The sequence below is a fragment of the Leiobunum rupestre genome, chromosome 2, assembly GCF_980474605.1.
Source record: "Leiobunum rupestre chromosome 2, qqLeiRupe1.1.hap1, whole genome shotgun sequence".
NCBI lineage: Eukaryota > Metazoa > Arthropoda > Arachnida > Opiliones > Sclerosomatidae > Leiobunum > Leiobunum rupestre.
The window spans coordinates 65,845,810-65,872,601 of NC_143385.1; the positions used below are offsets into that span (position 1 = coordinate 65,845,810).

The 26,792-nt window shown below is 37.3% G+C and overlaps 2 protein-coding genes across 3 annotated transcripts; both read left to right on the top strand.

Annotated features, from left to right (window-relative positions):
* The first annotated feature begins 1,796 nt into the window (after positions 1-1,796).
* On the top strand, positions 1,797-17,698 carry LOC149958808 (protein kinase C-binding protein NELL1-like). Of its 2 annotated transcripts, none has more exons than XM_090166203.1 (16): positions 1,797-2,351; positions 8,494-8,785; positions 10,221-10,491; positions 10,561-10,633; positions 12,258-12,340; positions 12,404-12,626; positions 12,692-12,771; positions 12,844-12,955; positions 13,024-13,281; positions 13,386-13,508; positions 13,575-13,667; positions 13,729-13,866; positions 13,940-14,050; positions 14,132-14,385; positions 14,444-14,659; positions 16,633-17,698. In XM_090166203.1, the coding sequence occupies exons 1-16, from the start codon at positions 2,294-2,296 to the stop codon at positions 17,074-17,076; spliced, it is 2,829 nt and encodes a 942-aa protein (XP_090022329.1). In that variant the 5' UTR covers positions 1,797-2,293; the 3' UTR covers positions 17,077-17,698. The 2 variants fall into 2 exon arrangements, with proteins under 2 accessions (XP_090022329.1, XP_090022328.1); XM_090166202.1 differs by having other exon boundaries at positions 1,798-2,351; positions 8,491-8,785.
* A 6,907-nt stretch (positions 17,699-24,605) lies between these two features.
* On the top strand, positions 24,606-25,844 carry LOC149958809 (uncharacterized). Its single transcript, XM_090167253.1, has one exon. It carries the CDS (start codon positions 24,606-24,608, stop codon positions 25,842-25,844), a length of 1,239 nt encoding a protein of 412 aa, XP_090023379.1.
* The last annotated feature ends 948 nt before the right edge of the window (positions 25,845-26,792 follow it).

Sequence of the window (26,792 nt, forward strand, 5' to 3'; positions counted from 1 at the left end):
TCCTAAAACTGACTGATTGAAGCGCACATCGGTAACGTATTTCCTTTCCCCGTCTCCTGGGGGGAGGGGCGAAATATAAATAAATATATTCTTGGTATAAATCAAGGTTAAAAAATGCCAAAAAAAGGAAAAACGACTAAGTACATTTACTTGGTTTTGGAACTAAATTTCGTGATGTTATAAGTGTGTACTGGCGTTTCATTGATAAGGCGTCGTTGTTTAGCTCTAGACGAAAATGCGTATTTTTGTGGCTGTCATTGCACCGTATATATACAACATCCCTTCGCGCAAGTGTCGATGATACATTCATCCAAGGCTTAATTAGTTGTGTCCGTGACTCATCCTATCGATAACGTTACTTTACTTTTCACTAGATTTTTCTTATTTTATAAATGCATACACAATAATTGTTGAAATATTTAAATTTATTTTACAATAAATTTACTTTTCAACCGTTCAAATACGGTACATTACTGTGGTCTAGATTTTTTTATTTTATAAATATATGTGCAATTATTTGTAATTAATTAATGTAATTTGCAATTAACTTTAATTAATTTACAAATCATTTACTTTTCAACTATAAAACATTTAAATATAAAATATAAATATAGCCTTACATTACTTTTAACTATTTTTTTAACTTTATAAATGGATGTGCAATTATTTGTAATTAATTAATTTAATTAATTTGAAAAACATTTGCTTTCCAACGGTTCAATAACAGTACTTTACTTTGCACTAGATTTTTTACTTTGCACTAGATTTTTAATTGTTTGCAATTAACTTTAATTAAGTTACAAATAAATTACTTTTCAACCATAAAAAATTTAAATAAAGAATATAAATTATAAGTTTGTACCTACAAATAATTTACTTTTAATCATAAAAATTCTAATAATACTGATTGAACTAAAATTGCATAATATAAATGGACGTTCAATAATTAATTAATTTAAATTTCTTTACTAATAGTTAACTTTTCAACTTTAAAACAGTTAAATAAAGAATATCAATTATAGTTGGGTATCTACAATTAATTTACCTTTAATCATATAAATTAAAGAACATGAATTAGTAAAAATACCGATTTAAATAAAATATAAAAAACCCGAATTAAAATGCTATATTTAACTTAAAAAATACCGATAAATTAAAAATACTAATTTAAATAAAATAAATAAATCGATTTAAAATGCTATACTTAACTTACAACTACCGATAAATTAAAAGTATATAAACCCGATTTAAAATGCTATATTTCCCTTACAACTACCGATACATTAAAAATTAAAATTTTAATAAAATAAAATATGATTATCCGAATTAAAATGCTATATTTAACTTTCAACTACCGATAAATTAAAAATAACAAATTAAATAAAATATAAAAAAACCCGATTTAAAATGCTAAATATTTAAATTACTACTACCTATAAATTAAAAATACTAATTTAAATAAAATATAAAAACTGGCTTCTACCCAGCATTCCCAGAGAGATAAAAAAATAATTATATCTCTGTAAAAGTTAGAGATAAAAATGTGAACTGGCATCCCCACACTTAAAATACCATATCATTTCTATCTCAGCACCTTAACCAACTCACCTACAAAAAACGCACACAACGGGTAGACCCCCTCGCGTTAAAGCCATTGAAAATCGCGTCCGCACGTGGCTGGGAAGGCGAGTTCCTATTGGTCTCGAGCGGAGTCTACCTTACGAACCCGAGCTCTTGGAAGTTCTCTTGGAGCCTCCGTTTTTTAACAAAAAAGCGACCTCTCTCTCTCTCAGTGTGTTCCCCCAACAACTCGGCTTCGTCTGCCCCCCCTCCCGGCGGAGAGGTAACTGCTCTTGGGAGCTTATGTCATTTTCAAGCTCGAATACGGTCGGATCAGACGCCGGGTTGTTCGTTCCAACGGTATTTTTCGGTCTACATCGCTCCTACCATTGTATTCCTCGCGCGACGTGACGGCGGAACCCGTAAAAGCATGGATTTTACGAACACACCGAAGCTCGCGCAAGTTCGCGCGCGCTGCTCCACGTGAAACGGACCTTTTTTTAAAACTACTTTAGCCAAAAAGGTTTTATTTTAAAATAATTAAAATTTTTAGGGCCTTTGCCGTCGGATATTTTTGGGATTTACGGTTATTTTTAAAGTTGGGTGGTTGTTGTTGTGTTGGTGGTGCGGTTGATTTTCGTCCGTTGATTTGAGTAAAATTCTCTGAATGTATCATTTACGTGGAATCCTTCGTTAAAATTGTCGTCTGAATGGTAGTGCACACTTACCCAGCATGCTCATTGTCCTGGTTTGGCTGGGAGCTGTACTGGGAAGCTTAGCCCCTGATATTGGTGAGTTTTTTGATGATTTATTTAATACTTAAGTTATAGAGGTTGTTGGTTGGGTGGTTCTTACGGTTTTTGACATTTAGTTTTTCGATATCGCTTGCGACTGTAAGTTGCGCTAATCTGGGAGTCAAATTTTATATATTGGAGGTGTATTTAAAGTCTTAAACTCAAGAATTGACAATTTTTAATACGTCAAATAAGTTTTATATTAAATGGTTAGTTAAAGTTCGAAAGAATTATGATGGAACTCTTACTTTATATAAGACGAACTGTCCATCGCTCTGTACGCGATTGACACGGTATCAATAAATTGTTAAGCATACATTTCGTGTACAGGGGTAACGCGGAAGTGTTTATAATGTACCTAGAACAGATTAGAGGAGCGTTATTTTTCAATTTTAGATATGTTTGTTTTCGTACGTGGGTTTAATTTGTCTTTGGAATTTTGCGCCGCTGCACGCTGTTTACGCAATTCCTATTAGGGTATTTTAAAAGCACTTGTGGTTCCCGAAATCGTCTTGCATTTTATAAATTTTCACGCTTTGAGAGACTGATGAAATCAAACACTCTGTACATGTAATAGTAGTAAATGAATTTTCATTCATGATTTGTGGCAACGTAGTCAACCTTAATCGAAAGTGATGAAATTGACGCTGTGTGTTTTTCATACTTGTGTTACGTTAACACCTGAAACTTCATTTTGGTCACGGTTTTCATTATCGTAGGTTATTTTATGGAATAATTTTCTGCAGATGATTTTTAAATAGAAGTGATTGTCCTTTATTTAAATGAAAATTTTTTAATACAAATTAAGTTTTTTAATTTTAAGACTATTTTAATCATTTTCACTTAAAATGATATTAATTTAATGATTGGGTGTAATCTAGTCTTAAATAACTCGGGGGAAAAAACTACTTTTTAATTTAAACAATTTAATCCTAAACAAATTTTAATGTACAATATTTAAGACCATTTTAATTATTTACACCTAAACAAATATTAATATAAAATATTTATATCCTTTTAATTATTTACACCTAAACAAATATTAATATAAAATATTTAAATCCTTTTAATTATTTACACCTAAACAAATATTAACTTATTTTATTTAACTTTACACGAATATGAATATAAAATATGTAGACCTAAAAAAATTGTGGACTTTTAGCCCTAAATAAATTTCTTAACAAAGTTAATTTGTGCGGTTTTTCGGTCAAAAGTGAAGCAGTGTTCAAGGTCTGTAAGCCTTAGCTAATATGAGTTTGGTTTGTTTACGTCTATAGGGCCGGGCTCTCGCCGGTTTTACGCGCCAAAACGCATACCTGGTCGTACGATACAATTGATTTTGTCTTGTTTGAAAAACATCATGTCGGCGTCGCGACGGCCAATCGACACCCCGCACACGTTTCCAATTCTCTCGCCAGAGAAAACGTGTTTATGACCACTATTTGCATATTTGTCTGGAGGGTCCTTTAGACCTTAACTGATACCCGGCGTAGTACCGGAGATATAACCTTGATTATCAAATATATATTTTTTTTACCATTAATTACTTTCATTAAGTATGTCTGATATCTTACGAGTGGGTTCGTTTTCAACCTTGTTCTACAAGGACGATTGTGTATTTAAAGAAATAAAAAAAATTGGATTTAAAATGTATAATTATAATTTTTAAGGTTGTATAAGCCATTAACTGTTATTTATGTGTTCTGGTTAGGTCTTTGACCTCTGAGCTATTTGGTCATTTGGATTTATTAACAAATTTCACCGATTTTTATTGACCTTCCTGTACTGCATTGAATTTTTGAGAGTAGATATTTTAAATATGCCGGATCTTAAATGGAATATAACCTCCGGTATTTGGTGTGGGACACCAAAGTTTGCAGCTCTGGCCGCTCTTGCCTTTGGATTTAGAAATGTTATATGAAAAATTTAAGGGGTCTTTGCAGGTTATATTTCCTTTAAATCCAACGTTACCAATCGTATGATCTGTTTAGTATATATATACTGAATGTTTCCTATTTCACACAATAACTTGTACAGGTTAGCGGTAATAGTAAGTGTAGAGAGCTGTTGGCTCGCGTGGCATGAAGGGCTTGCCACCACCCTCCTACGCATTGTAACCCGGCCACCTGTTTAAAGGCATTATAAGTGGTGCCTTGGGTATTGGCGTAGCTGATTATTATATTTATTATCATTATACTGGAAAGGTTATTCACTTAAAACATGCGCTTTCGATAATTTGGTCAAAATAAGTTTTGAAAGAAACAATTGTGCGGCGTATAATTAAATAATTATCCCTATGCAGTGAAATTTCCGCACTTAACGGTGTAATACACTCAGTAAATGTGGAGTACATGATTCCGCGGTTTGGCGGGAAATTTACACCCATTGGAACCTGCGATGTGTTGCCGGATTTATTCTGAGACTTGGTTATTTTAACGGTCAAAATGTACAGCCAATCCTCTGCCATAAAATTGAAAAGCAATTAACAAGTGTTATTATCAATTAGTATTCGTAAAAATTAACCTTAAACAAAATGGTTAATTTTCTACTTTAAAAAAAAACGTTAATCCTTGATTCGCAATAACGTGGAAAGCTTACGTAATCGACAAATCGTCCTTAAAAAAAACACACGGTCTTCCTTAAACGAAATGTAATAAATTAAGTGTTGAAAATTGGCCAATAGGCCATGGGCTGGTTTCTTCTCTGCCTGTTCCCCTCGCTGTAGCAGACGAATTCTTGACTCAGCCAACGTAAATTTCGGGAGACTTTATCTTTAACTTGTCTTAAAAAGCTTCGTCAGGCCTCGTTTAGAATGATTTAGCTTTCCAAAGTCACCTGTTTGTGTCTTCCCTGGCTCGCGACACTTAAAATTATATCTGTAAAGAAAAAAATTTGGCTCGAGAAAACGTCTCGGGCGGCACAAGACGCAAAAAAGCAGAGAAAAAAACACCCTGGATATATTGCGTTTTGCCGGCGTTTTTGACGACAGCTGTGGTTCCCGCCTTTTTAATATTTTCCTAGCGGTAAACGACGCGTTTTTTTTAAGCCTTTTGTCGTTTTTAATTAAATTGTTGTGATTGGCAAGACTTAACGGGTTTTTGAACTTTGCTGTTTTTGTGGCGGAAGAAAAAGGTGAGGGGGGGGGGATTGTTTTAATATTTGTCCTATATTCAGGGCAGTTTTTATGCATGGGTAGTACTCTAGAGAAAGTGACCAACTTGGGCAATTTCTGAAAAAGTGGCTGGTAGTACTGCGAAGACAATTTTATTCGCGAGATACCTAGCGCCGGGGGGCTGATCACTCCTCTTAATCTGTGTACAGAGCCGTACCTTTGACTGTACTAATGGGATTATGCGTAATCTTTGAAGTCCCTGCCTTTGGCAGTGCTAATCTAAGCGTAATACGGCGTAATCGATGTACAGACTTTCTAAGAGTGGTTGATAGCCACCATCAGTAAAAGTCGGCAGTGACATTCAACCGACATCTGGTGAGCTGTATCGAAACTATTTCCCTTTGTCCTACCCTAAAAATTTCTTATTGAAACACTAAACCTTCACAATATTGGAAAACACTTAAGTCCAACTAGAACTAAATTTTATTTCCATCCCAAGCCACCAACTGTCACATTTATTCGACGTGACATTCGCTCAATTGTGTCCTATTCAACTTCTAAATACCGCCCAATAGCATTTGATACGGAACTTGGGGTTCAGAAATATCTGTTCAAAAGGTGAAATTCGATATCTCCTCAATCTTATTGATGCCGAGGCTTATCTGTCGATTTAAGCCTCGGCTAGGAATGAGGTTACAGTTTATTCTCTAATACAGTTGCTATTATCAGAAGTTAATAATAACCCCGTATTTCGTCCATGTTAATAATGTTTAAAAGGGACTTTCATGACAACGACTATAGAATCCATTTCAGGAGAAGTGTGACCCGTACGGGCTTAGATCCCTCCCGTTTACTACTAGTCTGTGGTATTATGTGAATTGGAGATTTTTATAAATATGCTACTTGAATTGTTTATCGACGCACTATTTTTGACCGTTTTTACATCAATTAAATGTGCACGTCCACGAGTCACATAACCCGACGAAGAAAAGGTGTAGTTAGGTACTTCCTCACCTCCCCCTTTCCCCCTGGAGGGGGTTTATTATAAGCTTCTGCTATTATTGAACTACCATTTCAGCTGTCTAGTTGCTACCGAATTGAAATTTTCGCTGGAAAAATCCTACATTTAATTCTCGCTTCGCTCCCCAGAGGGGGCTAACAAACGTTCTCTCCGGAGCGCTCGTGGCAGTCGCGCGCCAACCTTTGAATGCCTTTTGTGCGCGTGACGCTATTATTATGTCACTATTGAACTAAAGTAGGTCGGATTCCACAACACTGACCCCGAAAAAGTAACCCCGTCCCCCTTGCCTCTTTTGGGCATAAACCCCAGGTTATATTTTTGAAGTGCCGCGTTACTGGCTCGCTTAGATTTTCTTGCACAATTTATATAGAAAATTGAAGGGAAACCCCTCCTGGCTATTGTAGTAACGTTTTCTATAAATTGGGGTGACTATATTTTCTTGAAAGTTTTTGCGTCCTTTTGTGTTGTTTCTTGATCTTTCCGCTAGGCGGCGCCGCCGCTGTTTTGTGTATCAGGGGGTTACTAGAGTTTCTAGTATTTTTGTCGCGTTTCCTCAGTTGAAATGACGCAAAAAAAAAATACATTTCGGATACTTCTCTTTTTGTAGTATTTTTAACGTTTCCGTAAGCCTTGGGTTTTTTTCGGGGTCTGTTACAGATGTTTTTGGCTACTTTTATTAAGTTTTAAGGAAACTGTTTTTTTGGGGTTTCCGAATTCCCTTTTTAAAGTGTTTTTTGCGTTTAGGTAAGTCCATATTGGCCTTGCACACGCTAAAGGAACAATTTTAACTTTATTAAAACTGTTTTTTTTTGGAGCGGGTTTGTTAAGATTTTTAGGTGTGATGTTTTCTATTGTGTTTCAAGGCTTGGGTAAACGTAGTGTTTATTTGAAGTTTTGTGAGTTTTGGATTGATTTTAGGAGCACTCGAGAAACTATTTCGAGTTTGTTACTTCGCTTAAAGATGTAGAATTTAAGAATTACACCGCGTAGGGATATTTAACTATTGATAAAGTATATTTTCCCTATGAAATTATTATAGAATCAATATATGGAGGTCTCTAATGGAAATTGCCTCAAGCTTTTTAGCCAAGATGCATGCTTCTGATAATGAACTTTAATATAAAGTTTCGCTATAATTATAGCTCTTTCTAAAAAACAATATATACGCATACATGTATAAAAAGTTTTATTTTTTGGCGCGCGCACTTCCTAATATTTCCGTGTAGAGGGTCTCATGCGTTTTCGCGCGAGCTAAACTAAAATATGCGCGCGCTCTCTAACTTTAACTGCACGATGAATCTAACGTAATCACGTGACCTCTCGTATTATAAAGAGCTATTAAGTTCGTATTTTATTAGTAAATACTTTAAAATTTTATTATTTACCAATAAATATATTTATTAGTATTTATAGTAAGTAGCGGCTTCTGTCTAGTTGTATTATCTCACACTGATGTCGATAGCGTATTAATCAAAACAAGTTTGAATAATCATCATATTCTAGCCTAACAGGTGTGGCAAATCGGGAACTTCTCGCGTTGATTAGCTTTTCGGAATCACGTGATTTTTAACTGATTAAACACGTGGTGTTTGTAAGCCAATAGATCGCAGACCACTCGCCTTTGCTTCAAAGTCCTCGGAAGGTGCTGCCACCTAGAAGCATCTAGAAGCATTTTTGTAAACTTTTTTTACTTGTTTTAATACAGTGGCGGATACCGACAAAACTCTCGTTGGGGGGGGGGGGGAGCTAAAAGACATCTTGAGCTATGGGTGTAGTAACAAATCATCAAGCAAAGCTTAAGCGTCAAGGGGGGGGCTCATATGTCTCTGCCACTTTAATTTAAACTTTAATCTAAAAGCCCAAAATGTGTTAGGCAATAACGAAATCATTAGCTATTTCAACTGAGTTTTCGGGGATGTTATTTTTTGCTTGTTTTGTTGGTCCGAGTAGTCGATAAATTCTAATAGATTGTTTTCGATCTTGTGTGTTTGTCCAATTAGCAGCAGGCTTGCTAATAGAAGCTCGCTACCAAGTGGACTTGATCGCCGGTCTGTCGCTGTCGAATCGTTCCTACCGAGGCTTGAGCGTCTCCCCCAGCGAGGGACTCCAGCCGTCTCTCTCCACCACTGTCTTCCTGAGCGGCGACCAGGGCCGCGACATCCAACTTCCCGCGGAGGTCCTGCAGCGGGCCACGCAAATCCTTTCCCAGAGCAACGAGTTCACACTCATGGCTTCCATGAAACAGGACACCCGCAACGCCGGCACCATTTTGGCCTTCTCGCAGGGAAATAACAGGTAAACAACCTACTACTAGTCGGCTATGAAGCCTGGACCAGTGATGCCAGATCTCGAAAATTAAATTTCCCTTTTCGGACCGAATATGACCCCGGTTTTCCAACTTTCCCTTTTTCCGGACCAAATATGGCTCCAGTTTTCCAAATTTCCCTTTTCGGATCAATATGGCCCCAGTTTTCCGACTTTCCTTTTTTTCCGGACCAAATATGGCCCCAGTTTTCCGACTTTCCCTTTTTCGGATCAAAAATGGCCCCAGTTTTCCAACTTTCCCTTTTTCGGATCAAAAATGGCCCCAGTTTTCCAACTTTCCCTTTTTCGGATCAAAAATGGCCCCAGTTTTCCAAATTTCCCTTTTTCGGATCAAAAATGACCCCAGTTTTCCAAATTTCCCTTTTCGGATCAAATATGGCTCCAGTTTTCCAAAAACCGAGAAACTTCGATATTTACGTAAAATAAATTACATAAATAACCCTGGGAAAATTGGTTTTCATTGTTTTCCAAATACTCTTTAAAGCTCCTAGTATAGAAAACATAGCGCCATCTATATTCTCAATATCGAACTATATATCCATAGTTTACCTCTAACATTGTTAATTTCTCAGTTTAGTTAAACGAAGTCTTAACTCAGCCAAAACATTACTATCAGTTGTCAATGTTATTGTATTTATTTTACGAAATTCAATCAATTTTGCCAGATCTTGTGAATTTTTTAACCCTATATTTCAAGAATTTTTGGTCTGATTTCCCAAAACCAGCCTTAATACAATATTTTTGCGTAGTGTGTGTCTGAAGTTGAAACATAGGTCGGATCAGGTCAGATGCAAATTTTCCATACGTTATTTTCAATGCCAAGTGATTATAGAAAGTCCGAAACTGATTTCCGGTTCGGTTTATACCGATTCTGATATTTTGGAAATTGGATTTTAGGATAGATTTCGAGGTTAAATAGTATATTTTTTATGACTTTCACTGTAAGTTGTACGACACTTGGACAAATGTCCGCCCTGACGGGTCCAACAAACCTGTCAAACTTTCGGTGGAGCTTTCTAAATGAAATCTTTCATACTGTCACCCTCCCTAACTACTGAATATTGTTTCGATGTGAAGCAGAGTGCCTCTCTTAAATCGGTTCACGTGAAATTCATTAAGGGGAATAACAGATTAGTCTTCTAGCCAAAATGTCACTGGGGTCGAACGCGTGACGCCAGGTACGCGACTCACTTGGAGCGCGCAATTCCGATTAATGGTATAAAGGGGACACGGGGCTCTATAAATATAACAAGACCGACCGAATTCCTCGGAATTCTTTGCTTTTAACAATCCATTGACGTGACTGGTAATTTGATTAAACCCATTCCCGGGTTAGTTCCACCTCTTCCGTTCTTACGCCTTTTTTGTTTAAGAGCCGCACTAAGCCTTGGTCTTTCTCTCTCAGGTTCCTGGAATTGCAGAGTAGCGGACGACGCGACGAATTAAGGTTGCATTACAGTCATCGCGATAAGGTGTTGGTGGAAACCTTTCCGTACAGACTAGCGGATGGGTCGTGGCACCAGGTCGCCGTGTCGGTCAGCGGTACCCACGTCACCATCTTCGTCAATTGCTCACAAATTTACCGAAGGGTCATCCGCGAGGTTGACTGTAAACTGCAAAATAAAAATTTGACCCTCTGGCTAGGACAGAGGAATCTTAACCACTTCCTATTTAAGGTACACCTTTGCTTCTTTGTTGACCATTTTGAATGGTGCTAATTGTTTTTTTTTTGTTTCGTGTTCCAGGGATACCTTCAAGATGTAAAAATCGTTGGGAGGGCGCATGGCTACGTCATGCAATGTCCGCACGTTGACCAAGGTAATACATTTTTTACTGACCAGTATCTTATTAGCAAAATTGCTGGGATTGTTGATAAGTTTGGGGAGGTTGAGGTACAGTTGTATTGACTCTCGTTTGATATTGTCAAAAGTGTATAATATATGTTAAGAGAAGTATCTTGCTCCTTATTACAATTGCTTTTCAGAAGAAAGAAGCTTAGTATAATGACTTTCTTAAACTTTACCGGGGGAAATTATTGTTCATAATTGAAATTTTCAAATTCTACGACGGTAGACTGAGTAATTAGGGTGGTAAATTTCCTATCGTGTACTTTGGTGAATTCAGGGAACTTGCGAAGGCATTATACACTTCTGATGCTACTTATACACAAATTAAACGAGTAGCTTCTACCCCTCCCCCCCCCCGGGTAATAAAAATAACCGTTATCCCCTCAAGGCACAAATCTAACGTTCAGTATCAAATATACTCGCTTATTCTGTTGGGTCATGGGCTTAGTGGGTTTTTTGGTTAGTTTCTCTTCCAGTTTTTTTTTGTGCAGTCGGACACGCTTGGCTGGTGCCGGTTCACAGGTGTCGCTCGAGTTGAAAGCGAGGGCAGGCGCGTGCCCAGTGTCACGTGATTATCGTCAAACAAAGACCGGACGCGCTTTGTCGCGTGCCACTAATTTTGATATCCCTACGCCCCCGACCGACGCACGCTGGACTAACATCTATTTTTTTGAATAAGTTATTTAGCTTTTTTTATACTGTTCGTAGGAGTGGGGCTCAGTTACTTAGTCCGGCCTCAGGCGGGATTGAGAGTGATCTTGCAGCTGCGTTTCATGTCACCCATAGGCTCTAGGGGGGGTTAAATCGCTGTATTGTTGGAAATGGTTTAAATTTAAGTTGCGATTTCTTTAGCTCAAATTTAACTGGTTTTTCCATAATTGGGAATCCTTCTGGGATCTAAGAAGAGACTTGCGCCACTAGTGGCGTGACTGAGCTAGAGGTCGTTAAGTACTTTAAGAGAAGCACTTCAACAATCATCAACAAAGATTTTGAGGTTGAACGTTCTCGCTAACCAGAGCATTTTACAAACCGTTTTCCAAAAAAAAAACTAAATCTTATTCCCATGGACCTTATAGATTTTAGAGGATCTCTCTTTTAAATATTACGCAGACTGCTCATGGTTTTTCGGGTTAGAAACTCTTTAATAATCAGCTGACGTGTGCTAGGACCTTTAACTCCATTACTCCATCTTGGATTAATAATGTTACATATTAATAACTAATTAATAATAATTAATTTACATATTATAAGTCCAAGACTCCACTATGCCTAGTGGCAACCGTTTATTGTTAAGAGGTTCAAAAAAAAATTTGCCTTTAATTCATTGACGTATTTATTATCGCCATCTGGTGTTTAAATTGCTCATCGAATATAATAATTCTTTTATACGATACTTTTCCATGTTATTCTCTAACAACAACCCTATAAATAAAGTATCTAACTCCCTACTATGACGTCGCGGACGTGGCACCCGGGATGCTATTTAGTGCTTTGGCATTTAAATTAGAGATAGGGGTAATGGGGATTATTTACAGTAGGTTAAATTTTTTATGAAATTATCTCATCTAAAGGAAATACTTATGTTTTCTTTCCAGAGTGTCCAACATGTGGACAGTTTCGACAATTACAAGTTTCAGTATTTCACTTAGAAAGTATTATTCAACAATTAAACGATAGGGTAAGCTCAAACTTATTTTAATTTATAGTTTGCTTAACAAAATCTAACAAACATTCTTTATAGCTATTACAAGCCGAAAGCCGTTTAGCGGCGGTGGAGGAGTGCGAGTGTCAAAAACATTGCTACGTAAATGACAGTTTACACGTTGATGGTAGCTTGTGGCGAGAGGGCTGTGACTTATGCACGTGTGCGCATGGAGAAATCAAGTGCCAGCATATAAAATGCCAAGAGACTAATTGCAAAATACCAGTCAAACAACCAGGAGAATGTTGCGCTAAGTGTCCTGGTAGGAACCTTTAATTGGAGGTTTTTTTCATTACTACAGTTTGATAACTTTTTTCTACGCTACAGAAACATGTATGGTGTCTGGCATTCAGTATACGCATGGTGAACGAGTTAGTAAAGACAAATGTATGGAGTGCGTTTGTCAAGTACGTAATAATCTTAGCATTTTGTCTGTATTATTAAAGTTCTATGGTTAACGCTAATTTCTATTGTTATAGAATGGACGCATGGACTGTCACAGGCTAGACCCTAAAGTGGTCTGTCCCAAGTTAAACTGTTCCAAAAGCGATCAACTAAACATTTCTGGCGAATGTTGTCTTCGTTGCAGGGGTAATTATCATCTTATTTTTCAACCACTAATTACTTTGGCTGTCATTATAAATTTGGTTGTTTCAAAGGAACCGACTACTGCGCCGCTGGCCACGACTGCCATGAGAACTCTGTTTGTGTGAATGGTCACACTAAATATTCTTGCGAGTGCAAGACTGGGTACAATGGCACTGGCACAATTTGTACAGATATTGACGAGTGCTTGGACTTGGGCGGATACTACGGGCACCACTGCCACGCGCACACTGTTTGCGTTAATACTCCTGGTTCGTACACCTGCCAGTGCTTACCTGGTTATACGAGACAAGACTTCTATACTTGCGTTGGTTAGTATTTTTTACAGATCATTGTAGTTGATTTAACAATTTTACCCTCAAATGATCGAATCTTACTTTATTATCCAATTATTTAATATATTCTAATTTTTTAGAGTATGACGAATGCAAAGCGCAGGACCACCAATGTGACAAAAATGCTAGATGTATAAATACAGCTGGCAGCTACCAATGTCACTGCCAAGAGGGATTCACAGGCGATGGTTTCAAATGCCAGCGTAAGTATTAATTGGCAATGTCATTATCTTAAGGTTTTTAACTATAAATGATTCTTTTTATTAAAGCTGTTTGCAATCAAACGTGTCAAAATGGTAATTGCACAGCTCCAGGCATCTGCGCGTGTCAGTCTGGTTATAAGGGGCAAAGTTGCGATATTGGTAAGATTACCGTACATTTTCTATTTATCATTGTCTCTCAACTCTTTATTTTTACTGTTAGATGTTGACGAATGCAGTACGGGGACGCACCATTGTCATTCTGATACAGTGTGTGTTAATATGCCTGGCTGGTACTACTGCCAATGCAAATCCGGTTTCAAAAGCCAAGTCTCCGCTAACTCTGTCATTCAGTGTCATGGTACGCCTTTAATAATTACAAAAATTTCTTTAATTTTTGACTTTTTTAACTTGTAACAAATTTTTAATCCTAGATATTGATGAATGTAAAAATGGTGCTCATACTTGCCAAAAATCTGCCAACTGTGTTAATGAAATTGGTGGATATCGCTGCGAGTGTATTAATAATTCGACATGCTCTCTAGGTATTGCTATTTCTGTTTGCCATTTCTTTGGTAAACTGTAACATTTAGTTTAAATAACATTTCTTTATATTTTTTCTTTAGATTGTGTAGATGATGACATAACCAGGTTCAACGGGGCATCTTGGCATCCTTATGGCCAATCTTGCAGGTCCTGTTCATGCAAGGATGGCGTAACCACTTGCGGCAGTGAGAAATGTGACTGTGCTAATCCAGAAGTAGACCTCTTTTGTTGCCCGGAATGTGATAGATCCTCCACCTGCCATCACCAGGAGGCCAACATTGTCTACCGCAATGGAGATCAATGGATTTATCAGTGTGAAACCTGCGAGTGCCTCGTAAGATTCCTTTCGTATAGTATGTCTTATATTTCTTAACGCCTCAATTATTTTGCAGTATGGTGAAATGGACTGTTGGCCGCTGACCTGCAAACCGGCTCGATGCGATAATCCAATCATCGACCCCAGCAGTAGTTGCTGCCCTATTTGTCCCGATGATCCTTGTAGTACTTATGAAAATGGTACTAAAGGCTGCAATTTCGCAGGCAAAATGTACCTCTCTGGTGAAAAAGTTCCACATACACAAGATCCATGTTCCTCGTGCAAATGCAATGTAAGATAATTTTTGGTTCATAGTTTTAAGCATTGTAGTTTTAGTGATGTAGTGTAGTTTATTTGTCATTATCATTTCATTTTGACTTTTCCCAAAGACATTTATAATTTGTCTCAGTTTGACTAACCAAAATTAAAATTTAATTTAACGCAAAGCTTAAAATGAGGTTGCTACTTAAAGACTTATTTAACATTGAGAAGGCTTAAAAATATAACCAAGGTTTAAGGACATACCTAAGGCTTACTTTTTAACAATGGTTAATTAGTAAACCTCTTATTTAATAATCCCTGCCAATTTTTAATTTAATACCCATTTTATTTTAACTTTTTATTTAACCCGTGACTAAACAAATTTGCACCAGTTTTAAAAAGATCCAGTACAACTTCCCATTTTTATTCTGTTTTTCATTTTCCACCTATTTTTGGTGCTTATCTTCTAATTTTCATTTCTACTTTCGTTTTTATGATATTTATCTTAAACGAGGGAACATTAGCCTAATAGCTTTTGCTATGTAAACTTTAAAGACGATGCAATTCTCTCGCAACTGAACTGCTTTTTACCTTTCCAATCCTTTTATCTATCCCCTTCTCTATACGTTATATACTAAACAGCCAACTATTAAACCTGAAAATTAAAACTCACTCTAGCTATTTAGTTCAATTGGCATATGTTGGTGTGCTTGGTGCAAGTTTGATTAGCACACGAGGAGAGGAAGTGCTAAACTCTTTCTGTGGTTAGGTTAGGCATAATAATGATATTATTAAGTATTCGTTAATGGAGTTTGAATATTTTAAAGGGTTAAGTTCCTAGGCTTAGTAGGTAGACTCATGATTTCTTTTTGCGTCAAAAATTCAAATTTTCCGCCGAAAACATGATTCACGCAGTTACCGATAGATGTCGCAATTACGCAATAGGTATGACAAATAACTAGCGCGGGAATTCAAAATGAAATTCTTCCGAAAATTTTCAATAAGATTATGCAGAAAGAGTTTGGCCACGCAGAAAATAACAGACTAATTTAATATGACGGAGTGGTGGCTTTACATGGTTTACTAACAAATTCCTAACCCTTTTTTCCGTTCCTTGATTTTCCCTGTTGGGTGAAAATTTCGACTCTAGGTTCCTCACTGTGAGCATTCGGTGAGCTCCGGTTATAGCTTCCATCGGTAAAAACGCACTTTTTGTTGTTATAACACCTCATATTCGCACAAAACCCACCCATGTTTTTATTTATGTTGCTCACTTTTGTTTACACCCATTCACGTTTTCATTTCGCAATATTTTCACAAATCACTTAGCAATTAAGTTGTTTTATTTTCACGTTAAGTTTTCAGTTAATTAAATTTATTCACGTTTTTGCATGGTTTTGTTGCAGGATTTTAAGTTACTTGTATATTTATTTCACTGTTAATTTTATGCAGTGATTACATAATTTTTGAAAATTCTGGCTTGCTTTTACTGTCCACCCTCAATAAACCTAAATTTTGAGAGAATTGCACCTGTCTGAGCCTTCGTATTGTGCACGAGTGGTTCAAAAAAGTTTACCGTACTTCCTTGCTTATTCTTTTAGGAAAATTTTACCAATTTTTACCCGTATTAAGGGAATTATAGTAAAGTTTTCTCTTTGTGTTCGTTGTTTTAAAACATTTAAAATGGCGAATGTAAGCTTCCATTTCAAAATTATTTCTATAAATTTGGAAAAGCATTTTAGAAAAATGGATCTACGTCATTTTTAAATAGAGGCTTGATAATATGAACAAATCCATTGACATAGTTAATGGATTTTGGAATGGACGTTGAAATGTGACTATTTTTATGAAAGCTCAAATTACTTAAAGCTTATATTTCCAAATAAAGGTTAGATTGATAACTTACCTCTAGTGACGTAGAGATCATTTTGGCAAACTGCTAGAGCCAATGTGATTTATAGAAAGACTATATAGTTTTACTTACAATAATTTGATCATTTTTAGAATGGAAAAATCTGCTGTTCTTTTATGGGCAGTTGTTTGGGTGCTGATTTCGGTGATCGTCACCAAATTTCACGTCGATCACTGGGAGGCGGGCTCAACGCAACCCGCCTCTACATTTCCCTTCAAGACGAAGGTAATGACACCATTATTGAGGAAGTCGAAACGGAGTACGGTACCGTTACTGAGGTGTACTCGATTGGCACTGGCGGTACAACTCCACAGGCGGACCAGCATTCCACGAGCTCCTTTGTAAAGGACACCATCAGAGTTACTACCGAACAGTATTTGACTGACCGAGTTGCTGGCTCAGGCACCGATTCGACCAGGTCTGTCGTAACTGAGGCGACTGGAACTCCAGATGAACCACTAAAGTTGGCCACTACTACGGTTAAGCCAATCGCTTCTAAGTCAAAGCTTGCGCGTAAACGCCGGCGCGGGAATTAATTTCCCCCCCCGTAAATACAAAGACAGTGATTTAGAAGTTTTTCTTTTCATTGCTAAAAAGGTCTACATTGATAAATTTTATCAGGGGCTATGTTATACGGACCTCTTAAGAATAAGAGGAACTTATTATAAAAATTCTACGGTATAAAAATGTCAATTTTTGACATATCAGCAATATATTTAAGAAAATACCATTCTTACTACTTCACTAATATTGCAGTTCCATAGTTCCGCGTTTCGTTTTTTTTTCTAAAAAAAGTACCCATAAAAATACGGCAAAAAAATCCCATTTAAATGTTACACGTGTTTTTTGTTTAGCATTCTAAATTAAAAATTTTATTGTTTAACGTTCTTACTTTATTTTTGTAAATAATTTATATTCTGCCCCCTTGAAAGTTACCACAGCGGATAACGTTGCTTAACTTTAGCCTAAACGAGTCTTAAAATGCGTTATATATCCCGTACCACCTTCTTCCTTACACTTAAAAGTCTGCACTTATTTATTTTGAGGACTTGTACTATAATATGTAATTAAATTTAAACTTCGACGAAAGAAAAAAAATATTAATTAAATAAAAGGTTGCTACGGTTATTTGGTGAATATGTGCGGTATGCTATAAAATTGGGAAAAAACAAGACGTTGTACAGATAATTGATCAAGTTTTGTGATATGCTACAGTGCGATAACTTGAAAAAACGTTTGAAAACTCATCGGATTTAAAAATAAACAGCACAAATGGTAAATCAAAATGTGGGTTTTTAGTAGCGATTTAGATCTTAATTTTGAATGTCAACGGGTATGCTCCCGTGTAAGTTGATAAAAATAACTCGTAATTGCAGGTAAAAAACATACACCTAGTCAACAGTTCCTGAATATGATAGGGAAAAAAATTAACACACGTTAATAGAAAAATTTTAAGTGTACAGTAAAAACTTAGTATGTTTGTGACGTAAAATGAGAAAAAACAAACCCTAGTCAAAAGTTTTTTTACTACAAAAAGAATACACTTTACGTTTTTCATTTAATTTTTTACGTGTGTAGATTAACAAAAAAAATTAGTTTTTGGACTACCTCAGTACTATATCGAGATTAAAAGATGTGCTAATTTTTGTAAAATCCAGCTAGCGAATGTTAAATTTGGGTTTAATTCTCTAGAAACAGTCTAAATGTGAAGTTTACGATTATATAGGTTTTTGCCCATTGAAATTACCACGTAAATAGGCTTCGACTACCACCTAGCAAAGAAAGTATGATAGTTTAAAAAAAAGAAATAGCTTTTAATTTATAGAATGAAATACTTAAACATTTTTGAGATTTAAAATTCTATCTAAAAACAAGAAAATATTAAAAAAATTACCAATAGTATGCCAATACAAATTTAACAAAAAGTGCACATATTAAAAAAGTTTGATATTTCATGAATTTTTGAGTTTTAAACGCTATGCAAACGGTCTTCCCAAAACTAATAAAAATATTCAAAACAATTGATAATATAAAATAACGTACAACCTAAAAAAACTTTATTATATACAGTGAATTTTTCAGTATGAAAAAAAATGTATTTGTTCTATTTGTGTGTTAATTTATATATTTCGAAGAAAAAAGTTATTTAATTCGGAAGAATAAGTTTAGATTTAAAAATAACTTTTTTAACAACTGCTGGAGTTCAAAGAAATCTTAATTTTTTTCTTTTATACTTTACAAGATAACTAATTTTGGTTTAAAGGAAAAACGCTAATGTCAAGTTTTTGCGTGTTATTTATATAAAATGTTTTAATTTTTGCAGTTTTTTAATTAAAATTTTTTGTTTCAATGAAAATATCTTTTGAAAATGCTTGAAATTTTCGGAAAAAAAATCAGTAGCAAAAACAATAATCTCTTGAAATCTTTAAAAATCCAGCCCTTAAACAGAAGTATTCTACAGATTATAAAAGAAAATGTAGATGTATATTGTTGTGAATAGTGTAAATGTATTCTATGAAAATGAAAAAACACTTGATTTTAGTCTAGTCTTAATCTTGGGCCCTTAATTAAAATTGCGCGTCTCAAAATAAAAACAAATGTAGCCAATAAATAATATAGGTGATTAATTCTAATTTAATTCTTTAATAATTAGAATTTACACCTATATCAATACATAATAATGTGTAAAACATGTGACTGTTAACAGTAAAGCTTAATGCTCATCAAAATTAAATTAGTGTATTTTATTTCTGAACTCTAGTATTTTCGCAGGAACTATGCGTAGTCACAGGAGAAAATTTGTGTGAATGGACGGAAGCGAGTGGGGTGTGAGTGTTACTATTAATAATGTATTTATACATGATGTTAATGTTGAGATTGAGGGGTAGTGGTGGACGGATGTCCATTGTCCAGCCTTGGATTAACGCCGGGAAACCTATGGTAATGGCGCTCTTTTTTTCTTTTTCGTGATTGTAACGTGTGGGACAAATTCTGTCTGCTCGACCACCTGATTAATCAGGGCGAGATGTGTAACGGCCACGCCAACGGGGGGATACGTGGGGACACCCGAGGCGGAAGTATTCCGACCACCCGTTGTGGGATTGGTGGTCGTCCTCACACGGCCATCCACAAACTCTGCCTCCCAGACGCTTGGGATTACACGAGTACGACACTACTCCCGGCTCTAATGGCGCTCTAGCGGCGAGAAAATGCAAAGCTGTATCTGCGCAAGCGCGAAAAACGGTGCAAAATATATTCAGAAAGTAGGGACACCTGGCGTTTATTTTTTGAACTAGTTTTGGCGTCCAATTTGAAAGTAGAATAGTAGATATATTAACGGGTGGCGTAGTTTACGTAGAAACAAAGTGAGCCTCGTTTTTCGCGCATGCGCAGACGTTGCGATTAGCACAGGATTTCCCGTCAACGAATGGAATTTCAAAGAGACCGCAATAGCCCTATGCGTTAATTAATCCAAGGTTCAGCCATGAACTTTGATTTGTGGCCCAGTGTGCATCCCCAATACTAAAAATTCGGTATCCTATAATACCAAGGTGCTCAAACCTCAGAGCTGCATATTAATCACAGCCACAGAGGACGTGAAAGGTTTCCTGCTCAGCTAGGGCCTACAAGTGGCATAACCATTGATATCAATAAAATCTAGATTCCTGTTAAGCTGGTTATGGTCAGCGAGATTAGATTATTCTTCCATGCCAGGCCTCGTGGGTTCAGTACCATAGAAACCGGCCTACATGCTCTCATCAAGTGGCCAAAATATGAGCTTTCTCATTCCCATGATACCTCAATGACAAAGGACCCGCTAAAGCTGAACCTTATAGTGCGTGCTGAGAACAGACAGGAGACCTATAGAATAAGGTCGAAGATACACTAGACTCACTGGGGATTCACGCCTTGGCTGTCGTTCTGTGCAGTTTGTTTGTTCTCTCCACCCCTTATAGGTGTTTTCTTAAAATCCAGCTATGTTGTTTTCCCCCGCGACAAAAATTTCCCCCTCAGTCTTTGATGATAGTTCAGTTCAGTACGTTCCAATTCTAAGACCATCGGCGCGACTCGCATGAATGTACGTCAACAAGCTGCTTTCGACGCCTGTTGAACATGTTCTGTTCACAGTGACGACTGTTACTTCCTCGCCAGTTACGCCGAGGGATTTTTGTGCGGTTTTCGATTCCGTTGCTATAGATAATTTGCGGCGCTTTCAACTAGGGGCTACCATTTTTATTATTTTCCCCGTTACGACCCCCCCCAAGTCACCTTCGCTATGGGTAACCGGGTAACCCCCCCTCCCCTAATATCACCTTTAGTAGGATCTTTCAGTAGGATGAAAAAAGAATATTTCTTCCCAGGGGAAGGAATCCCAGCTGATTATATTGTAGCAGAGACATAGAGACCACGTGCGCGATTGTAGATTCTAAGCCTTGCCATTTTAGCCAGTGTACTTTTACTAATTTTGATCCTTTAAAGCTTTTAACTCATAAAACATAAAAACTAATTAAGCTTACCTTTAATATTTGTGTTCTCTTAAATACTAAGGAAATGAATGGTAAATCACAAAGCCCTAAAAGTGATCTCCCACGCTACTGCTATTTCTTAAAACTAATAGAGTTAACAGTAGGATAGTAGATTTATTTTTTTTTTTAGAAGCTCGTTATGAGCGATTGTAACGGGTGGGACAATTCAGTCCGCTCGTCCATTTGATTAATCAGGTGCGAGATATGTGTTACGGTCACGCCAACGGGGGGATACTTAGGGATAGGGTTGGGACACCCGTGGCGGAAGTATGACAACCACCCGTTGGGGGATTAGTGGTCGTCCTCACACGGCCATCCACAAACTCTGCCTCCCGGACGCCTGGGATTACAGGAGTGAGCCACTACTCCCGGCAGGATAATAGATACTGTATGGAAAACAGCTTTTCATCAACAGGGCTACCAGAACATTTTTACGAGCTTCAATTTCAGACGCCGCAAAAGGTTTATTGGTATTCAGCCTTCCTCTGTGGAGCAACGACGCCTCGGACCAAGATAGTGTATGTTTCGTACCTCTCGTTGCCTTTCATGGCGCACGTTTTGCACCACTTAGTCGTCGTCCTCTTCTTTTCTAGTAATTTGGCGTCCGGTTCGGTGGTTTCGGGGCACTTATGCTCCTCAGCCTCCTGTCCCGCCTTTAGCATATGACGGTGAGCGAGTGACCTTTTCGGTGTCGGTTACTGCGGTTCGGCCTATATGCCTTCTCGTTGGAAGTCGGGTGTGGTGCCAGGAGTATTGGCGAAGTCCTGTAATCTTAAGCGTCTGGGAGGCAGAGTTTGTGGTTGGCCGTGTGAGGGTGACAACCGATTTGAGCTCGGCGTTTCGATAAAAATTAACCATTTATTTTATTTTTATCCATAACCTATATAAATGCCGGGAGTAGTGGCGTACTCCTGTAATCCCAAGCGTCTGGGAGGTAGAGTTTGTGGATGGCCGTGTGAGGAAGACCACCAATCCCCCAACGGGTGGTCGGAATACTCACGCCACGGGTGTCCTCACCCCTGTCCCCACGTATCCCCCCGTTGGCGTGGCCTTTACACATATCTCGCCCTGATTATTCAAATGGACGAGAGGACTGAATTGTCCCACATGTCACAATCGACTAAAAAAAAAAACCTATATAAATTATTTTTTGCACGTTAAATCGTTGATTATCCATGGATAATATCCATAAATAAACAGTTGATCAAAATATTTACGATTAATCGAAATTTTGTCAGTTAATTTATCTGCTACGCAGAGCTCTGCCACCGATCCCCCAACGGGTGGTCGGACTACTTCCGCCACCCCAGTCCCCACGTATCCCCCCTTGGCGGGGCCGTTGCATTTATCTCGCCCCTGATTAATCAGATGGACGTGTGGACTGTATTGCCCCACCCGTTACAATTTTGGTCCTTGCTTGTCTTAAGCCGGGTAAGGACCCTGGGTTGCCTTCATCGTATCGGCCTATTACTTTACTTTCGGTTTTTGGAAAGTTATTTGAACATTTGATTAGGGCTCAGATGGATTTGGTGGCTTCCCAGGTAGCAAAATCTCGTTGATAAACCGTTTGTGAATCGTTGAAACTATGTTGAGAGATAAACGTTATGAAATGGTTGACGATGTCACCAAAATAGACGGTTTATAAAACGGTTGATATTAAGTCTTTTAATACTAACAGAAACCCAAGTATAAACGTTATTTGATTAACGTCTATTAAACGTCAATATGAAATGTTAATAAAACTATTAAACGATGCATAATAAACCTAATATAAACGTTATAGGATTAAAGTCGATTTTGAACATTTTGTAAATTACTTAACTAGATATGGTACCCGATACTTCCCGGGAATATACAGCACAAAACAATTTTTTCCCTTAGGTATATACCTTTCACCAAACAGTGCAGGCGATTACATAATAAAAAGCGGCAGTGACAAACATCATCACAGTCAGTACGAAAGTACAACGGTGGCCTAACTCTCTCCACGCATGGCACCGTACCCCATATAACCAACTGATTTATGCAAATTTAAACAATTATACGTTGAAAACACAATAATTTCCTTTTTATCATAAGGCCTAGTGTCTATAGAAGAAGGCTTTTAAAAAACATTACTATACTTTAATCGTTTTCCGTGTGTAGGGCCAAAGAATGAACCTCGGTCTTTTGGCTAAGACCAAAGTATCTTGTGTATAGCGGATATACCTAATTTTTAAATTAATCCAATTAATTAAAGATGTTTTGCCTACCGTAACCGTTGAAAACCACAGTCAGGGTACCATGAGATAGTATACCAAATTTGGTCGACCTAAGTTGAAAACTGTAGATTCCTATAGCGGACAAACAAACATATAAATACAGTTTATATTTAGTTAAATATTAACCACTTCTATAACATGTTTTAATTAGAATATTTTTATTAAAACATGTTTAAGAAGTGGTTAATATTTAACTAAATATAAACTTTTATTATTAGTTAGATTAAAAAATTAGTTGATAACAAAAAACATAACGTCTAATGTTTGTCAAAAGATCTATCCTTAAAAAGTTAAATAATATAACGTTATTTTAACCTTAATATCCACATTAAAAGTGAAGTTTTTGAATGTGATAAATATAATGTAAATAACGTGGTTTTTTCAACCTAACTATTTGGATGAAAACATGAGTTCTAAAAGAGGTCAATATTTTACTAAATATAAACGTTTATAATTAGTGGGATAATAACCATTAAACGTTATTTTGACCAAAAACCAAATATTTACCATTTTACAAACGTCATTTTGCTACCTGGGTTGGATCTAATTGTTGTATGGCTTAATAAGGCAGCAGTCGCAGTATAAAAGAATGGTTAAGACTTTATTTACATTTAATCATACATGAAGGAGATCGTTGGTCTGTGCGTAGAAATATAGGCAGGTGGTATTTATAGTGGAAACTACGCGGGAAATTGTCACGTGTTCTTACTGTTGCAGACTGAACTTTTTATAAAAAATAAAGTTAAACCGTAGAAAAGCGATAAAGAACTTTTTTGGATAAGCATAAGTATAGATTGTCAAAAAAAAAGAACAAATTTAGTAGTATATAAGCAAGAAGTTTAGTAATCGGGTGTCAGTTCTCTCTCCGTACTCATCATGTTCTCCTTTCAATTTAAGTTTTAGTTGAATAAATTGTTGATTGAGTTTTAAAATGAGTTCGAGTAATTCTCAGCAAATTAGTCGCGACATTTCTTGGTGCCGAAACCCGGGAATAGCTGAGTGGAAAGAAGTCGCGCAACTTCAGTATCAACATTTAAGTCAAGTAATGGATAAACTGGTAGCGGCAAGGAAAGCAATCAAGAAACTAACTGATATGTTGAAGGCTAGGATCGAAGAGGAACTCGCGGAGAAGGAGCTGAACTGCAAGAAGGTCGAGAAGTTATGAGCAGCTAGAGGACAAGAACAAGAAGTTATTGGAAATGAACGAGAAGATACTGACAACCATGACCGGCGAGGAAGCAGATATAACTTATGAAGTCGATGCAACTGAGATTTATGATGAAGAGATTCAGGAGTTACAGCTCTAGGGAAGTTCAGGAGCGTCTAGGACTAGATGTTGGTTGTCTTGCATCTATGAGGTTCCTATGCAAATCAAGGGTAGAAGCTGGCAAGGTCCCTGCCAAGTTACCCCTTCTTACAATCCAGAAGTTCTGTGGTGAAGTAATCCAATGGCAGACCTTTTGGGGTTCATTCAGTACATCCATAGACGGAAATATAGCACTGGCAAGGACGGACAAGTTTAACTACCTTCGCTCTTACTTGGAGGGAGCTGCACTCAGAGCAGTAGAAGCCTATTCTTTAACGGATGAGAATTACGAAAAGGCAATCCGAACCTTACAGTACCGTTTCGTAAGGACGAATATCGCTATGCAGGCCCATATGAACAGATTAATCCAGCTACCATCAGTCAAGAGTTCGAGCGACGTCAAAAGCCTTCGTCAACTGAACGACACCTGCGACACGGCAATGAAGAGTCTGGGCACTCTAGGAATAAAGCTAGCTACCTATAGCAGCATGCTCTACACCATATTAATGAACTGTTTACCTTCCGATTTCAACCTCGACTATAGCAAGAGTATCAAAAACGAAAACGATTGGGACGTAAATATGCTTATTGACTACATAAGAAAAGAAGTCGAAAACAGAGAACACGCACTCATCATGAACAAGCCAGTTCTGGAAGAAAAACGAGTCGAGAATTATCAAGAACCAAGGAGTGAAGCCGGCATGTACAGACCTTTCGGAAGTCAATATAGAAGCCGAGTTCCAATTGCAGTAGCCCTAAACACCACCCTATCTAGTACCTGCATATTCTGCGAAAAACCCGGTCATAAGCCAGACGAGTGCGGTACCTCTTACGAGCAGAAAATCGAGAAAATCAAAGCCAAGAACAGATGTTTCAATTGTCTAGGAGTCGATCATCCAGCACGCCGCTGCAGGTCTAAAGCAAGATGCCTGGTTTGCCATAGAAATCATCATACGTCGATCTGCAGAGAAAAATCGGTAATGACGGAGAAACCAGCCACGGAGATAGAAGTTGGGTTGATGCCACTCAAAAACTTTGGGCTCCGAGACACCCAAGTTTACCTCCAGACCCTTGTACTCTTCATCGAAGGCGCCAGCGAGAAAGTTCTAGCAAGATGTATATTCGACAACGGCAGTCGGCGGTCATTTGTTCGAGAAGACGTATCAAGAGCCTTAACCCTGCCAGACGTATCTGAGTATCTGAGGAACTGATCAAAGTCAATCCGTTTGGGGAAGCAAGAGAAACCACAAACATTCAAAAACGAGTCGGAGTCAACCTAAGAAGTATAATAGACGTGGACGTATTAGTCGAGCTCGCACTCATTGAAGCGCCAATAATCTACGGAGCTGTTGTTGGTGTTCCTGGAGCTGATATAAGAAGGCAAAGGGTTAACATTGACTGAAGAAATAGAGCACGATAGAGTCAGGGTCTCACCTGAGCTAGTAGTATTGATTGGAGCAGACTACTACTGAAGCTATCCAAGAAGAATTTTGAGATGTTAGAAGGAGACGTAGTAGCAGTGGAGACAATATTCGGTTGGACTGTCCAAGGTCCGACGCCAGTATCTGCAAATCTCAACAATAGCTATGATCATCAATGTAGAAGAAGAATTCCTATCCAAGTACATGAGACAGTTCTGGGAGATTGAGTCGTTAGGAATCCAAGGCCAGCAAGCAGTAAGATCAAGAATAATTTGTCATTAGCAACAAGAAGAATGACTAGCCTGCTCAAGAAATTCCATCAAGACCGTTCACTATTTTTAAGGTATCAAGAAGTCATCAAAGATTACTTGTCTGAAGATATCATCGAACTTGTACCAGAAGAAGAAATAGCAGCTAAATCTGGGGAACATTCAATATACAATTTATAATATACAGGGTGTTTCGGATAAGAGTACCGAAACTTTCTATATGCATTCTATGGGTCTCTATGAGTAAAAAATGTCTAATAAACATGGGTCCTAAAGTGCTTCGTTTCAGAGATAATGGGCTCCCAAAAAACTACCTCAAAAGTCAAAACCCGGACACAGCCTTAAATCTGGCAAACAATATTCTTCCTTGAACCAAATTGTTTTCTTTAAACTATCAATGGTTTTTTATCCGTGAGGCGAGAAACTTTAATAACAAGTGGCAAAAGTTCATTAATGTCCTTTAAGAAAT

Coding starts and splice junctions, on each gene's coding strand:
- LOC149958808 (XM_090166202.1), top strand. CDS start 2,294: ATGCTCATTGTCCTGGTTTGGCTGGGAGCTGTACTGGGAAGCTTAGCC. Junction 12,341..12,403: donor TTCAACAATTAAACGATAGG/GTAAGCTCAAAC, acceptor CATTCTTTATAG/CTATTACAAGCCGAAAGCCG. Junction 13,509..13,574: donor CGATGGTTTCAAATGCCAGC/GTAAGTATTAAT, acceptor TTTTTATTAAAG/CTGTTTGCAATCAAACGTGT.
- LOC149958809 (XM_090167253.1), top strand. CDS start 24,606: ATGAAGAGATTCAGGAGTTACAGCTCTAGGGAAGTTCAGGAGCGTCTA.